Raw genomic sequence first — 16,249 nt, forward strand, 5'->3', positions numbered from 1 at the left:
TCATAGATGTCCTCACTCTGGGACACATGGATGTCCTCTTCTGGCACTTATCAATGTCCTCACCCTGGCACTCATGGATGTCCTCACCCTGGCACTCATGGATGTCCTCACCCTGGCACTCATGGATGTCCTCACCCTGGCACTCATGGATGTTCTCACCCTGGCACTCATGGATGTCCTCACCCTGGCACTCATCGATGTCCTCACCCTGGCACTCAAGGATGTTCTCACCCTGGCACTCATCGATGTCCTCACCCTGGTACTCATGGATGTCCTCACCCTGGCACTCATGGATGTCCTCACCCTGGCACTCATGGATGTCCTCACTATGGCATTCATGGATGTCCTCACCCTGGCACTCATGGTTAGACCATATTTTTTAAAGTCCCCTTTCTCACTAAAGTTCAGAAATCCATCTTGCCATTAGAGAGGTACTCTACACAACTGATCTTATCCAAGAGTCTTTGCTGAATTGTAATCTTGTAGTTTTAAGAATAGCAGTAGACGCCTGCTTCCTACCACAAGGTATCCTCGCCGGTTTGTAATTCAATAGTATTAACAGTTCCTCATCTCTTCAATACACTATTATTACTATCGAGTTAGATATCACATTTTCAAGGAGGCTTTAATTAGTTAGCAGCCCTGACACAGAAATTAATTTGATACAACGTACGCAGCCAATCTGTTCCCAGCAAGTGGGGTGTGTTCTGTGAAACGTGCTTTTTGGAACAGGTTTTCCGGAGATTAAATTTGAAAAGCCATTAAAGAAAATCTTCCACGTTATAACAGAAGCAACAAATGTGAGGCGAGCGACTCAACGCCTGAGTGCCTCTACTTTATTACAAATCCAATACCCATTTCCAGTACTTGGAGCAAACACTGGGGGCTCATGCTAATTACATTAGGAAGGAAAACAATGGAGATGGAAGGTTTCCCTTCATTCATACGGTTTTAGTGACATGTCAATTGGGACCAAGCCGATTTGTAGAACTCCTTATAGGACCAGGTCAATATACAGATGTTGCAAGCACCAAACTAACCTTTGTATCAAACGTATGCACATTTGTTTTGCGCTTATGTAATTTATGTAGTTGTTGCCCATTTCCTTTCTATTGCAGTGGCCTTATTATGTAAATTACATACAAATATTGGTTTGGTGCTTGCTTCACCTGTAGCTACATTTTCACTCACCTGTGGCAAATACTCAGTACTCTGCTGTAGTCTTGTGTCTGGGGCTGGATTGACAAAAATTCTAGTGGAGATGGCCATAATTTAAATTTTTACTGAAGAAAACAGCTGATCACAAAAAAAGTTGAAAAACAATGAATATGCGTATAGGCGAAATGTAATTATGATTTTTTTTAGTTTCGGTGGAACGTATAACTTTTTTGTTCTTGCGTGCATGCGAGTGGATGGAGTTTGGATTTGCTGGATAGGTTTACTTTCTACAGTCATGTTATCTGATAAAGATGATTCATTTCGGTTTATCACCTTCAATGGAGCCCATTATCTGTAGAATTCCATTGAAAAACAAAATTAAATCTTTTAGACTAGAAGAAAAAAACCTCAAACCTAAAATAATGTGGTTGAATAAATATGCACGCCCTAAAACTATTACTTTTTTGATGTACCTTTTGACATTATAGCAGCATTCAGTCTTTTTGAGCAGGGGTCTATTAGCATGGCACATTTTGACTTGGCAATCTTCGCCCACTTTTTCCTTGCAAAAGCGCTCCAAATCTGTCAGAATGTGAGGGAATCTCTTCAGGTCATCCACAGATCTTCAATGGGATTCAGGTCTGGGCTCTGGTTGGGCCATTCCAAAACTTTGATCTTCTGGTGAAACCACTCTTGTGCTGATTTGGAGGTCTGCTTTGAGTCCTTGTCGTGCTGGAAGGTGACATTCCTCATTATCTTCAGCTTTTTATAAGAGGCATGAAGGTTTTGTGTCTAAACGGACTGATATTTGAAACTGTTCATAATTCCCTCTACCTTGACTAAAGCCCTATATACCTTTTGGAATTATGGCCAAAAAGTCCAATTCGGTCTTCTCAGACATAACATGTTCTCCCACATACTTTGGCAGACTGATGTAAGTTTTGGTAAAACATAGCCGGGCTTGGGTGTTTTTTTTTTTGTTAGTAGAGGCTTCTGTTTTGCCCCCCTTCCCCACAGCCCGGACATATGAAGATGGTTGTCACATGACTACTTAACCAGTACTTGCCAGAAGTTTCTGCAGCAACTCTAAAGTTGCTGTCAGCATCTTGGCAGACTCCAGCACCAATTTTCTTATGGTCTTTTCATCAATTTCTGAGGGCCGTCCAGTTCTTGGTAATGACACTGCTGTGCCAAATGTAATCCACCTCTTGATGATTGTCTTCACTGTATATAATGTCTTGGCGATGTCTTGACCCCCTTCTCCTGACTGACACCTTCCACCAATCAGATCCCTTTGATGCGCTGTAAAATCTTTACCGACCATCTAAGAAAATGTCAGGAAAATCCTCCTAGAAGAGCTGAACTTTATATGGGGGAAATCAGAATCCCTGTAAATAATGGCAGCGGGGGACTGACTAATATCTTAAATTCAGTTGGCTAATTCTGAACACAACCACACCCCCAAATATAAGTCCTCACACTTATACAACCACATTATTTTAGTTTTGTTATTTTTTTTCCACCCTAAATTATTTCAGTTTGTTTTTCAATGGAATTGCCCAGATAACGTGTCACACTGATGGCGGAAATAACTCTGAAATGATTCATCTTTGTCGGATTGTATAACATGACTATACCCTGGCATTGTAACAGGGGTGTGTAGACCTTTTAGATCTAGTGTATATGTACTATGTTTTTCCTCAACAGCACGTCCATTTATGCATAGACTAGTCTCCAGTACATAACATACTTTTTTTCTATAGGTCTAATCTGTGTAAAAGTATAACTGTTGCCCCTATTTTACATTACATAGAGCTCAGCACATGTCCTACTTTCTGTAGGTGATATTCTGTATTTGCATTGAACATGCTGTCCAAACTGCAGGCACTATGTTATAGAGCAGAAGATGCTGAGCAGATGGATATATAGATTTGTGGGAAAAGATTCAGTACAACTTGTATTTTATTAATTTATGTTTCTGCTCATTCTTGGCTTAGAAGTCCAGTGGGCGGAGCTATCAGTGATTGACAGTTATTTCTGTATGCACATACAGGGAAGGCTGTCAATCACTCATAGGACCGCCCACTGGACTCAGAAGACCAGTATAAGTAGAGATTTAAATAGATACAATGCAATTTATGCAAAATCTATTCCCACCAAACTAAAAATCAATCTGCTCAGCTCCTCCTGTAATTTGGACAGCGTGTTCAGGCTGACCGGTACCCTTTAACGGCACAAGTGACCGTAGTTCTTGAACCTTAACCCTTTCCAATCCACTGTCTGACCTCTGAAGACATTATGATTTAAGGCTGTAGAGCTCCGATCATGGAAGACATCCGTCGGGGTTCTCTTACTGTATATTGCCAGCCTCTCTGCTGTCGGAGCCTATCCATCGTGTCACCTCATGCAGTACTGGCTTTAGCCGGCATATAGCGCCGTTGTATAATGGCAGAAAAAGAGTAAGCCCTTGGAAAGGGTTAATAGCAGCAGTGGATGCTGCTGGAGGTATTGGTGAAGGCTTTTAGGTTCTTCTGGGTGGTTGAGGTCCTAAGGCATGCACCCTGTGTGCCCTTCCTATAATTCGACTTTGCGTGTATCTGAGTGACTTGCAGGTGACCCCTTATAAATATAAACAATATAAATGAGTAAAGGATCAGAAGGGCAAATCTCTTCTGCTTAGGTCTGTGCATGTCCTCCATCATTGTGTCTGACTGCTGGAATAGTTTATTTAATTGATACATCAGTCTGCCATACTAAGCTCCTATTCATTCATTGTCTAAAAGAGTTACACTACTCCGCTATGAATAGCTATTGACCTTGCCTATAGCTTGAAGTAAAGCTATGACTGATCACAATTCTCGAGGATATATTTTCATCGAGGTTTTGTAGACACCGATTGGAAGTGTCTAACAGAAAAATGGCCGTCTTGCCCATGGCACCCACTGACAATGCAGCTTTCATTTTTCCAGAACAGTTTAAGCAATAAATGCTGCATTCTGATTGGTTCCTATAGACCAGGGGTCCCCAACTCCAGTCCTCAGGGACCACCAACAGGTCGTGTTTTCAGGATATCCTATGGTAGGAACACCTTTGGCAATGTCTGAGGCACTGGCAATAATTACATCACCTGTGCAATACTGAGGAAATCCTGAAAACATGACCTGTTGGTGGTCCCTAATGACTGGAGTTGGGGAACACTGCTATAGACGACAAGGACAGTTTTTTTTTTTGTTTTTTTTTTAGTCTTGAGTGGCTCATTTGTTACCATTGTTGACTTACAACACTGGAGTCTTGTGGGGGGTAGGGACAACATCAACATGAAGTACCCTGCACAGATAATTGCATATCTATGACATAGACCTTGAGAAACAATAAATGTGAAATATAGCAATATTTAGTCTTCATATTGTAGCATATGGTGGGCAAAGCGACTATGGTATTTAGTGTATGTGTGTGAATCTGGGAAGTTGGATTGAAAACGCAGCTAGGATTAAAGACTGATATGAACAGTGTGAAAGTATTGAATTATATTTAATGCAGTAGTGTCGTGTGCATAATATTTGTGCCTTGTACATAGCAAGAAGTACATGTGCAAAAGACATGCATTGTAGTGAAATTTTACCAACAGGGTCTCAGACACTGAGCATGCAGCTTTGTCATAATTAACCTTTGTAATGTTTTACTAATGGTCCTTCTAGACAAGCCGATTCTCGTTTGCACGAGCAAACGAGTAGGTGACGCCGTTGCCAGTTCGTCCATTCTCGTGCAGCCTGTTTGGACAGGCAGATTGATCATTGACTTGTTCAGTAAGAATCGTTTAGTATCATTCAGTCTTTCACGTTAGTAAATGTGAAAGACTGAACAAGCACCATTTAAATGGAACGAAAAGTGAATGCGCCAACAATGATTCATACGCTTGCATAAAATAAATGAAGAGGAAGAAGCAAATGATTCTCGTTCATCGTTCAGTCATTGACTCGCATTTAGACTGAATGATTATCATTCACTTTTGCTCATTCGAATGATTATCTGAATGATAATCATTCCATCTAAAAGCACCCTGAGGCCGGTTTCACACGGCCGAGAAAATTACGCAAAGTTTGTGCGTTACAAGACGCAAAAATCTTGCACAAATATGATGTTTTCCTGCATTGCACCGCAATGCGATGTGATGTGAGAAATACATTGCAGAATGGTCTATCTTCCTGTGATATCGCCCACTGTTTTTAATGGGAGAACTCTGCGACTCTTGGCCACGTCTGTGAAAGCCATGATGGGAGGAATCTCTCCATCCCCGACAGGGGAATCCCTTCAGCCGTGGCTGGGGGATCCCTTCATTCCTGGTGTAGGAATCCCTTCCTCCCCAGTGGGAATGGGGGGATTCCCCATAGTGATGCGAGGCTACTTTCACATTAAAACGCCTCACATCCACTGGGCTTTCAAATGGTGGAAAGTGCAATATCGGAATCACGGGTGATATTGCCCTCGTCAGTGTGAAGCAGCCCATTGAGAGAAGTATCACACATGCTGTAGACTTTAAACTGTTTACTTTGCACGGTTGTCACACAATATGACCTCTTGCATTGGAACAACAAAACATTGGAGCTTGGAAACATCATTTGGGTGTTTCTCATTGTATTCTTCTCCGTTGCCTTGAATATTAATTAGACATACCTAACTGATAAGACTACAATACCCCTTGAGTATTGCATAAATTAAGTTATTACTCTAAGAACAGTGAGATTCTCTGAGCAGCACTACGGAATATGTTGGCGCTACATAAGCAATGGGAAATAAAACTATGAGGAAGCAGTACATTCGCAATACCCTTCATGAACCCTCCGTGTGACACTTACAGCTGGCCATTCTTCTGTTTTCAGGACTTTATAGGTTTCTTGGTTGGAAAAAACATTATTAATCGTGTGACTAAGCCTGGCAGTAAGCATGTGCAGGCTGTATGTGGCCCACGAGTTGCTGGCTGGACACCACTACCATCTGCAGATGGCACAGTGAGCAAGAGTAGCAATCATCTGCTGTTACAGCATGGTCTGCGACCTGCCATAGAACGAGAAGGTATACGTTCTTTGCCGTATGATGTACTTTTTCATGTTTGCAAGTGTTTCACAAGACGGCTGTACTTCTAAGAAGCGGAGAACACGGAATCACACTGGAAACAAGCTGTATAAACACTTAGACTCTTGTAGAGAACAGGGTTTCCAGTGATTAGTCGGGGTTTGTGCAGCATAGTAGACAGTATGCACAGAGGCATTGGCCCCATCTGCTACTGTCTCAGTAACAACATCATGCTGATGGGATGGGGGGATATTCACACCATTGTGTTAGGACCCTGGAATGTCGACGGCATGAGAGCAGAAGAATTGCTGGACCTCCAGCTATTAAGCTCCAGCTCGCAGCATGGCCTGTCAGGCTTCACACTCTGTGGCATCTGAACAGAGCTTTCTAAAACTCTTTTTTGCAGCTTTTTTTTATTTGGTAGTACTATGTTACTAAAAATGAGATACAAAATATTGTTTTCTGGCGATGATCATAAAGAGGTAAAAGTTTTCCTCTTCTTTGCACGTGTGGAAAAAAATGCATCATGCTCTATTTTTGTGTGTATTTGCACAACAAAGATACCCTTAGGGCTTAGTCACACGGGCGCATCCGGGCGCCGATGCACCCATCTTCCTGCATGAAGAAGACGGCCGCACTGCAGGTGCGGACGTCTCTCCGTAGCGCCGGAAGAAAGAACACATGACTGGCAATGGAGCCGGTCATGTGTTCTTTCTCCGCACCTGCAGTGCGGCCGTCTTATCTTGCTGGAAGACAGGCACATCGTGGCGTGGTAGTGTCTCCTGCCCAAAAAGTACAGTCGTTTGCACTATGCAAATCTACTTCGTCCATAGCGTACATATGATGTGCTGAAGCATGTGCAATTGCACATGCGCTCATGTGAAGGAGCCCTAATAGTAGAATAGGGGATAACTTTCCGATCGGTGGTCTGGCTGCGAGGCTCTCCTCACTGATCCCAACAATGAGAGCCCTGGAGGTATCCCCGTAAATGTAGAGGCGGTCACGTATGCGCACTGTCACTCCATCATTTCAATTCGAGCGCCAGAGATTACCGAGCATTTGATTTGGCAATCTCTGGCATTGAAATGAATAGAATGTATACAATGTAACTGAAACCACATCCACATAAAGATCAGTGTGGTTTCCAGAAGGATTGTAGCTAAAAGCAGTCCGTCAATATGCTGTGGAGAGCCCAATGTGGGCAGGGAGAGCCCGTTGTGGGCAGGGAGAGCCCGTTGTGGGCAGGGAGAGCCCGGTATGGGCAGGGAGAGCCCATTGTGGGCAGGGAGAGCCCGGTATGGGCAGGGAGAGCCCGTTGTCGGCAGGGAGAGCCCGATGTGGGCAGGGAGAACCCGATGTGGCCAGGGAGAGCCCAGTGTGGCCAGGGAGAGCCCAGTGTGGCCAGGGAGAGCCCGGTGTGGCCAGGGAGAGCCCGGTGTGGTCTGTCACTTTGACTCAAGAGCTTCGTTCCAAGTCAAACTTTAGAGTTTAGAGCGGAAAAGGGCTATGGAACGCTTTTACTGTGAAAATGTTGACTCACTATATAGTCTTTAACCCTGAGGATGCCACTTTTCTGTGGTGAAACATGTCAGGGGGGAGGGAGCTGGTGAGAATTGTAGTACATATTATCTAGGTGACTCCAGGGCTGCAGACTAGAGCTACATTCAGACGAATGTGCTTTTCACCCGTTGTGCGGTCGTGTTAATCATGGCCACATATCGGGAACAAACAAAACCACTAATTTCAATAGGATTTCAGTGGTTTCATTTTGACTAGCGGTTTTCTCGCTCGTTAAGATAGGACCGGCCCTATGTGCAGGGAAGATCGGGTGGCACCTATCCTCCTGCGTTTTTTCAAACTCCTGCATTCCGGAGCAGGGAGATTGAAATGCCGGTGGAGGGGAAGAAATTCCCCTCATTCAGGCACAACTCACAGTAAGTAATTAGGATGTTTTTAAACGTTTCCCATTTATTGTCCGTACTCTTATTTTTGAAGACATTATCCCAGTCAATAAGGTCAAGTGCATCAGAAAGCTGATCGAACTTGGCCTTCCTAAGGTCAAATTCACATGGGCATATTAGCATTTCGGAGTCCAGAGCGGGCGTCCGCCTCCGGATTGCGCAGTAAATGCTGCCCCTAAACATGCTATTGAAAATTTGTTTTTCCCTGTCAATGAGCGGAAACCCATTGCGATTTTTCTCTTGCGGAGGGACAATCGCAGCATGTTCTATTTCATGGAAGCTGTCCGATCCGTGGCCCTTCTGCAATCATCATTGTGGAAAGGTCGCGGAATCCTCATCATCGCCTAGCGATGGCGCGGCATAGTCTGTACTGCGCATGTGCGCTGGCAAGCATATCTGCAATACAAATTATTATGAAGGATCCTGACAGCTATGCAGGGGTCACTGGCCAGGCACGGGGTCGGATCCTGCTGCGGTATTCCGCATGCGGAATCCGACCAGCTCATGTGTATTCGGCTTAAAGTATAATATTTTCATAGCTCCGGGTCTACGTTCCCTATATATTCCCATATAGTCATATGGCTGTCATGAAGGGGTTAAACAAAGCATTCCTAGCATTTCAAATGACTATAAGAATCTAATTCACAATCCTCTCTGGACCGGTGGGAGGATCCTGGCTGCTGCGCTGCGTTCTATAGACTGTATAAAGAGAACTGCAGATGTTGCTCTATAAGGGCTCCCACCCACTGGCGACATTTTCTCCAACTGTGATGCGATTCCAAAGTTAACGTCTCACATCGCAGTGCGAGAAAAAAATCGGCATCACGCCGACATATCACAAGTCTTTTCAATGGGGCCAGCGGCAGCAGCGCTAGCCCCATTGAAAAGAGATGGAGAATGCCGGGGACTTTTGCCACAGTTGTGACAGCTGTGGCAGGAGTTTCCTTCATCCCCGCGGGACTGCGGAGATGAAGGAAACTTCTGCCACAGCTGTCACAGCTGTGGCAGAAGTCTCCGGCATTCTATTCCATTGCTTTCAATGGGATTGGCTGCCGATCCCATTGAAAGCACTGCTTTCTGTCAAGCCCCACGGAATGATTATCGGGGAAGGGCTTGAAATATAAGCCCTTCCCCGATAATCATCAGTAAGTGGTGAAAAAATAAAAAAATTTATTACTCACCTCTCCTGCGCTCAGCCGCATCCTCCTGCTGGCTCCCCGACACTGCTATGAAGCTCTTTCAGCAGTCGGGGATTTAAAAATCCCCGCCTCCTGAAAGGTCTGTGCAGATTGGCTGAAGGTTCAGCCAATAGCAGCTACTGCTTAGCTATTGGCTGAGCGCTAAGCCAATCACACATAGCCCTTAGCTATTCATTCATGATAAGCTATATCTTAGCTGGGGCTTTCAATGCTGTCGCTGGCCCCATTGAAACCACTTGCGATATGCCGGTTCTATACCGGCCTCTTTCTTGCGCTGCGATGCGAGAGTTTTTTCGTGCTCTCGCAGCGCAAGAAAGAAAATATCGCCAGTGTGTGGGAGCCCTAACTGTCTACTGAGAGTGAACAGCAAGCTTAGGGGAAGGGAGACGGCACTTTAGAGGGATTTTTCAGCACAAAAACATAATTTTAGATAAATTAATAACAGTTTTGCTGGTTATCACACTGGTTATCATATGAGCACAAGTTGTATGAAAAGCTGCTGCCCATTTAAACTGTGACCTGCTCTTCTGGGATCATCTTCCAAGGGCGGCTTCACATTGGGCGCATAACGCAGAGAATAGAACCCATTGATGTTGCTCTTTATGCACATTTCTCGCATAAGAAAAAAATGAAGCGCGTTTTACTTTTGTGCGCATTTGCAGACAAAAGGCCCCATAGACGTCTATTGGGGTGCGCAATTGTGCATGCAATACACAAGGGGATGTGCTATATGCTGTGCAATGCCGAGGCGAAAAAAAAAACACACGTGGAACTCGTTAGGCTAAATAGTCGTTTTAATTTGGGTGTGGTTGTGTATAAAAACAACATGCCTTGCATGTGGAAAAAAACAGTAAAATACACCGATATGCGTGCAAAAAAAAGACTCCTTCACGACACTCAGAGGTGCGCTATTGCGCTTGTGCCCGTGTGAAGCCACCCTAAAAATGCTTCCGGATCAAATTCACAACCATGATTGCAGTAAAAGCAAAGCAAAAACTGCATGCATAGATCCGCAAATTTTGCATACCCGAAATGAATGGTCTAAACATGATGCAAATGTAGCATAATTGATTTCTGTTCCCATAGCCCCACCTAGTGGACACTTAGAAAATTCTCTACTCAAGCCCATAATATAAGTAATAGTCTACGTCAAAGGAAAAGTGTTGACAGAAAAGTCCAATAAACAGTTTTCTGTATATATATATATATATATATATATACAGCATCTTCTTATGAGCAAAGTGTCACCTACATATATTGCAGCAGAGTTGTAGTACACAGTCTCTGTAGGTTAGCAGGATGCATTTTCTGGAGTCTATTCAATTGTACCTTTATATAAAATGCGACATTGGACCTTAGCAGTATATGTGTCTATATAAGTTTGAGGTAAGATAATTGCCAGCTTTAGCGTTTAGGGATTTTAGATGTTCACATGTAATTATGAGATAATGTAATTGTCATGTCAATTGCAACTTTTAGAATAATCTGGAAAAGCCAACTCCTATGTTGACAGCTGAGCAGTGTCTATTCATCATCAGCTTGTGCTACAGTATATATATATATATAGTGTTTATCTGAAAATAAAACCCAGTCTTATATTATTTTTTGCCCCAAAAGAAGCACTAGGTCTTATTTTTGGGGAGGTCTTATTTTACTTAAATTAATAAATAAATTAACTGTGGAATAAGTTGGCACTATACAAATGCCAAAATGTATTTTATTTTTATTTATTTGGCTAGCCCCTCGAAAATCCTGAAAAATCAAGGTAGGGCTTATTTTCAGGGAAATACAGTATTTTTTATTCATTCATAATTTTTTTAAAGGAACATTTGTTAGGCAAATTGTACAGCTCAAGAGCAAACAGAAACCTACAAAACCAAGTGGAAGCAGGTAAATATGAACCCACCATAAAGTCAATGTAACATATTAAAGACATTCTGAAATATCTCTAGAATACAAATTTCCATTTTATAGAAGTCAAAAAAAGGAACACAAGGATTCCCAACAGTGGAATCAAAGAGAGGATAGAAAAACACAAAGAAGAGGAAAAGATAGATAAAGAAACCAAACACACCGCGCAGCTATTGGAATGAGGAGCGTAAGCTCCAAATGACCAGAGATGCCAGCATATCTGTGCAAGACCAGATCTTTATCAAAATGTATCTAGTACAGTAAAAGAGCTATCCACCCAGCGGCCCCATACCGTATCGAAATTAGCAGGGCAGCTGGGAGTTATATATGTCATCTTATATAAGGGGAACTGCACTGTAAGGGCGCATTGAGACGACCGTATATCGGCTGGGTTTTCATGCCGACCGATATACGGCGTCTCTCTCTGCAGGGGGAGGAGGCTGGAAAAGCCGGGAGCAGTGCACTGAGCTCCCGCCCCCTCTCTGCCTCCTCCCCTAATTTTTTTGGGGGGGAATTAGCTCTGCCGCCCATCCCGCCTCTCCTCATTAAAAATAGTGCAGAGGGGTGGAGAGGAGGCAGAGAGGGGGCAGGAGCTCAGAGCACTGCTCTTGACTCTTTCAGCCTCCTCCCCCTGCAGAGAGAGATGCCGTATATCAGACGGCGTGAATACCCTACGTCTGAATGCACCCTTAACGTCACATAGCCAAGTGTTCGTTAGGTTTACTAGGGGGCTTCCAATTAAGCAGGATTACTTTTTTCATATAAAACAGTAACTTTCACAGGGTAGAATCATAGAATCATAGCATGGTACAGTTGGAAGGGACCTCCAGGATCATCGGGTCCAACCCCCTGCTCAATGCAGGATTCACTAAATCATCCCAGACAGATATTTGCCCAGCCTTTCTTTGAAGACTTCCATTGAAGGAGAACTCCCCACCTCCTGTGGTAACCTGTTCCACTCATTGATACATGTCGCCACATCCAGTGGGATATCACCCACAAGTCCGAAGAGACACACCTTGTGATACAAAATCCTCGGTGCTCCAACATGAGGCTCCAAGTACTGAAGAAGGTCACACCAGTAGTCCTGCAGGACATTACACTCCCAGAACATATGCATGATTATTTCCATACCTACGGAGCATCTCGGACAATCTGCCGTAGGAGACAACACTATAGTGTGCAGTTCGGAGAGAAGTGTAATATGGGGTTGTCTCTTATGACAGATTTCAAAGATGGACACGTTTTACTTGTATGAGCTCATCCCTAGCACTAACCAGTGGGGATCCAGAACTAGATGGTAAATCTCCGGGTATCCAATTCCCATCTCTAGAGGACCTTTTTTCCTCAACAGAGCAAATAATGTTTTTCAATGCCTGTAGAAACTAGGGGCTTCAGAAGGTTAGACATCTGAGCCAGACCTTCCAGTAGAGTTAAAAGAAGAGATAGTCCATTAAATTGGGTCCTAATAGCATGTCGGAACTGAAAGTATCCTAAACGGGAATGATAATAGTAAATTAAAACCCAACTGCAGTTACAGAAAGGTACAAAAACACCCCTATCCTCAACATCTGAAAGAACCCCATACTGTCACCAAAATGGGGGCACTGGGAAGCGTTGCTAATACAGAAGATGTGGATTATTCCGCAGGGTGGTTTGGGGGTCCATTTATCTAACTCTCCAGGTAACAAATGAAGGAAATTATACCAATTCATTAATGTAGCCAACATGGGTGTAGGTAGAGCAATCGCAGGAGAAGTAGGGCCCCTCAAAAGCAGCCCTCGTAGGGCCACTCTATGTTCTTATCCCACCACTGGGTTATAATCCGAAGACGATAACCACCAGCCTGCATACACTAACTGACTAGCTAGGTAATAGTAATAAAAGTGAGGGAGAGCTAGTCCACTCCAGTCTACAGGTCAACAAAGAGTTTAATTCTAGGGAAGAAGCCCCTAAACAATGTACCATATGAAGGATGACCTTTCGAAGAGGGTTGAAAAAACGCCTATGAACTAGGAACATTAATTCATAATTATACTGTTTTAAACTGCTATGCATTATAAATATCCCCGAACAATCATCCAATCACAGGGGATTTTACTGCAAGGACCCCTGTGATCAGCTCCTATGGCGTTTCAGGTGAATATCTGCCTGCTCTTCTAGCAATAACACACTGCAATACTTGAAGTTAAATAGGTAGAACTCTTTCAACAAAGTTTTGATAAATCCATAGTACAAGTGAATATCAGAAACTGTGTAATATATCATATTGGAGAAAAATGGCTGTTTATGCACTTCCCTTAGAAAAGTCTGTGTAAGTCCTCCGGCACACGGGTGGATTTGCATTGCGAAATCCGGAGCAGGATTCCGCCTCCGGATTCTGCAGCAAATCCAGCCCATAGCATGATATCAGAAAACGGGATTTCCTGCCCACGAGCAGAAATCGATTGCGATTTTCCACTCGCGGGGAAGAAATCGCAGCATGCTGCGATTTTGTGCGGACTACACAGCTGATTCCATTGAAGTCAATGGAAGCCGTCTGTCCTGTGGCCATTCTGCAATCATCATTTCAGAATGGTCGCAGGAGCTGCATCACCGTCATAGCGTCCTCTGTACTGCGCATTTGTGTGCCGGCGCTCTGGCTGGCACATTTGCAGCAGAGAGAAGACCGACGGACAGGTAATCTGCGGAAATCCCGCGTGCGGGGTCCGTCCCGCCGTATGCAGGCGGCCTAAGGGAGAGAAGAAAGCAGCTGAAGAGAGACTTATGGACGTTTTACACTGGACAAGCTGTGGGTACAAACAATGCCTGACACTTGTCCCAGTGATGCCCGCTCTTGTGCTGTTACACAGCAGCGAGTATCGTTGGCATGGCTCACAGCACGGCCAGTATCGAGGCGGAGCGGCCAAGGAGTGTACTCCCTCGGCCCCCTTCCCACCCTTTTTTACTGTAAGCAGACAGTCGTTCAAAAGTGAAATATTGCTGTTTTCTGCATGCAGCAACTGAATGTCTGTGCTGTGTATGGTAGACATCATAACAGCTAGTCTCCACCCACCAGCTCAGAGAAAACTAACAATTAGAAGTGGAGACTGTAGAGTTTTAAATGTGTGAACAATTCCATATACAATACATATAATGGCCAGAAACAGTGCGGCTGCTCTTCTACAGCCCACCCTGCAACAAACAAGCACTCGCCCAGCACCACTAACGGAAAACTAAAAAAGTTATGGGGAACAGAAAATGGTGGCAGAAACTAACTTTTTTTTTTTTTTAAACAGATTTAGCGGGAAAAAAAAATTTGATATTGCTCTAATCATACTGACCCACAGAATAAAGCTAACAGAATAAAGCTAACAGAATAAAGCTAACAGAATAAAGCTAACACATCATTTTTACTACACCATATGTGCTGTAAAAATACCCCACTTCCCCCCAAATGGCACAACTGCATTTTTTTTCCATTTATACAATATAAGGTACATTAAGTGGCAATATTAAAAAATACAAATCGTCCTGCAAATAATAAGTCATCAAATGGCTAAATTGATAAAAAAAAACAAGATTAAAAGTTATGAATTGGGAGGAAAAAACTAAAATGAAAAATCTCTGGTCCTGAAAGTGTTAAACACTGGGATGGGTTTTATCAGGGCGTTGATGAAGGTCTCAGTTTTTAAGTTATGTCAGGAGGTTCTAGAGTTGCAGTGCTACTTTTAAAATGTTGTGATTAGAGATGAGCGAGTATACTCGCTAAGGCACATTACTCGAGCGAGTAGTGCCTTAGCCAAGTATCTCCCCGCTCGTCTCTAAAGATTCGGAGGCCGGCGGGGGGTGGGGAGCGGTGGGGGAGAGCAGGGAGGAACGAAGGGGAGATCTCTCTCTCCCTCTCTCCCCCCCGCTCTCCGCCGCAACTCACCTGTCACCCGCGCCGGCAGCCGAATCTCTAGAGACAAGCGGGGAGATACTCGGCTAAGGCACTACTCGCTCGAGTAATGTGCCTTAGCGAGTATACTCGCTCATCTCTAGTTGTGATGCTATAGATTGCTGGTGTGTTTATTTCATAGTTATGGTAATTAACATTATTATTTCTTTATCTATTTCTTTCTATATTTACATGGGGCGCTCACATCGGATCTCTTTATTGTCCTTTCAGTTGCCCTTTGATGTTCCATATAGCTGAACTCAACAGAACAAGATGCCATTGGTTAAGAGAAATATTGAACCCCGGCATTTATGTCGTGGGACAGTGCCAGATGGAGTCACCAGTGAGCTGGAGTGCGTCACCAACAGTACCCTGGCTGCCATAATCAAACAACTGGGTAGCCTAAGTAAGTACTAATCTGCTATTGAGCTGATTCTGTCCTTCAAGTCTTTTACAGTGACATGCGTATACAGGGGGTGGACAAAAATATGGAAACACCATACGAAATGCATGCTTTAAAACTGGTCTCTAGTAGAGATGAGCGAACGTACTCGTTTAGGGCGATTTCGCAATCGAGCACCACTTTTTTCAAGTAACTGACTACTCAGGCGAAAAGATTCGGGGGGCACCGGGGGTGAGCGGGGGGTTGCAGAGGGGAGTGGGGGGGGGGGGGGGGAGAGAGACAGCTCCCCCCTGTTCCCCACTGCAAGCGGTGCTCGATTGCAAAATTGCCCTAAACGAGTACGTTTGCTCATCTCTAGTCTCTACATGTCTTATTGAAATATGATTTATGATCCCATGTAATTAAAGTGAAGGTAATATGACACAGATGCTGCCGGGAAGAAGTGAACATCTGTTTAAGCAACAAGGTTCCATTGGTCAGGGATTTGAGCCACTCAGCTGCTGTTACCAGCTGGCTCCCAAAACCACCCAGAGCAGGGCAAGAGGTGAAGTAAACACAAATTTGGCAGGAAAGCTCTCAGCCAAGCAGGGGTCAAAAGAGCAACTCAGTGCTAATGGTTAAAATC

At 43.9% G+C, this 16,249-nt stretch overlaps 1 protein-coding gene across 2 annotated transcripts in view; it reads left to right on the forward strand.

Annotated features, from left to right (window-relative positions):
• LOC136579800 (actin-binding protein WASF3-like) overlaps positions 1-16,249 on the forward strand; it is a 147,439-nt gene that overhangs the window by 95,303 nt on the left and 35,887 nt on the right. Inside the window, exon 2 of one of the 2 annotated variants that reach the window (XM_066579854.1) lies at positions 15,453-15,627. The exons of the other annotated variant lie outside the window; for it this stretch is intronic. Coding sequence (XP_066435951.1) covers positions 15,495-15,627 — 133 coding nt within the window. The 5' untranslated portion in view covers positions 15,453-15,494. The remainder of the gene's footprint in view (positions 1-15,452; positions 15,628-16,249) is intronic. 2 annotated transcript variants of the gene reach the window in all.

Source organism: Eleutherodactylus coqui, chromosome 10, assembly GCF_035609145.1.
Source record: "Eleutherodactylus coqui strain aEleCoq1 chromosome 10, aEleCoq1.hap1, whole genome shotgun sequence".
Lineage (NCBI taxonomy): Eukaryota > Metazoa > Chordata > Amphibia > Anura > Eleutherodactylidae > Eleutherodactylus > Eleutherodactylus coqui.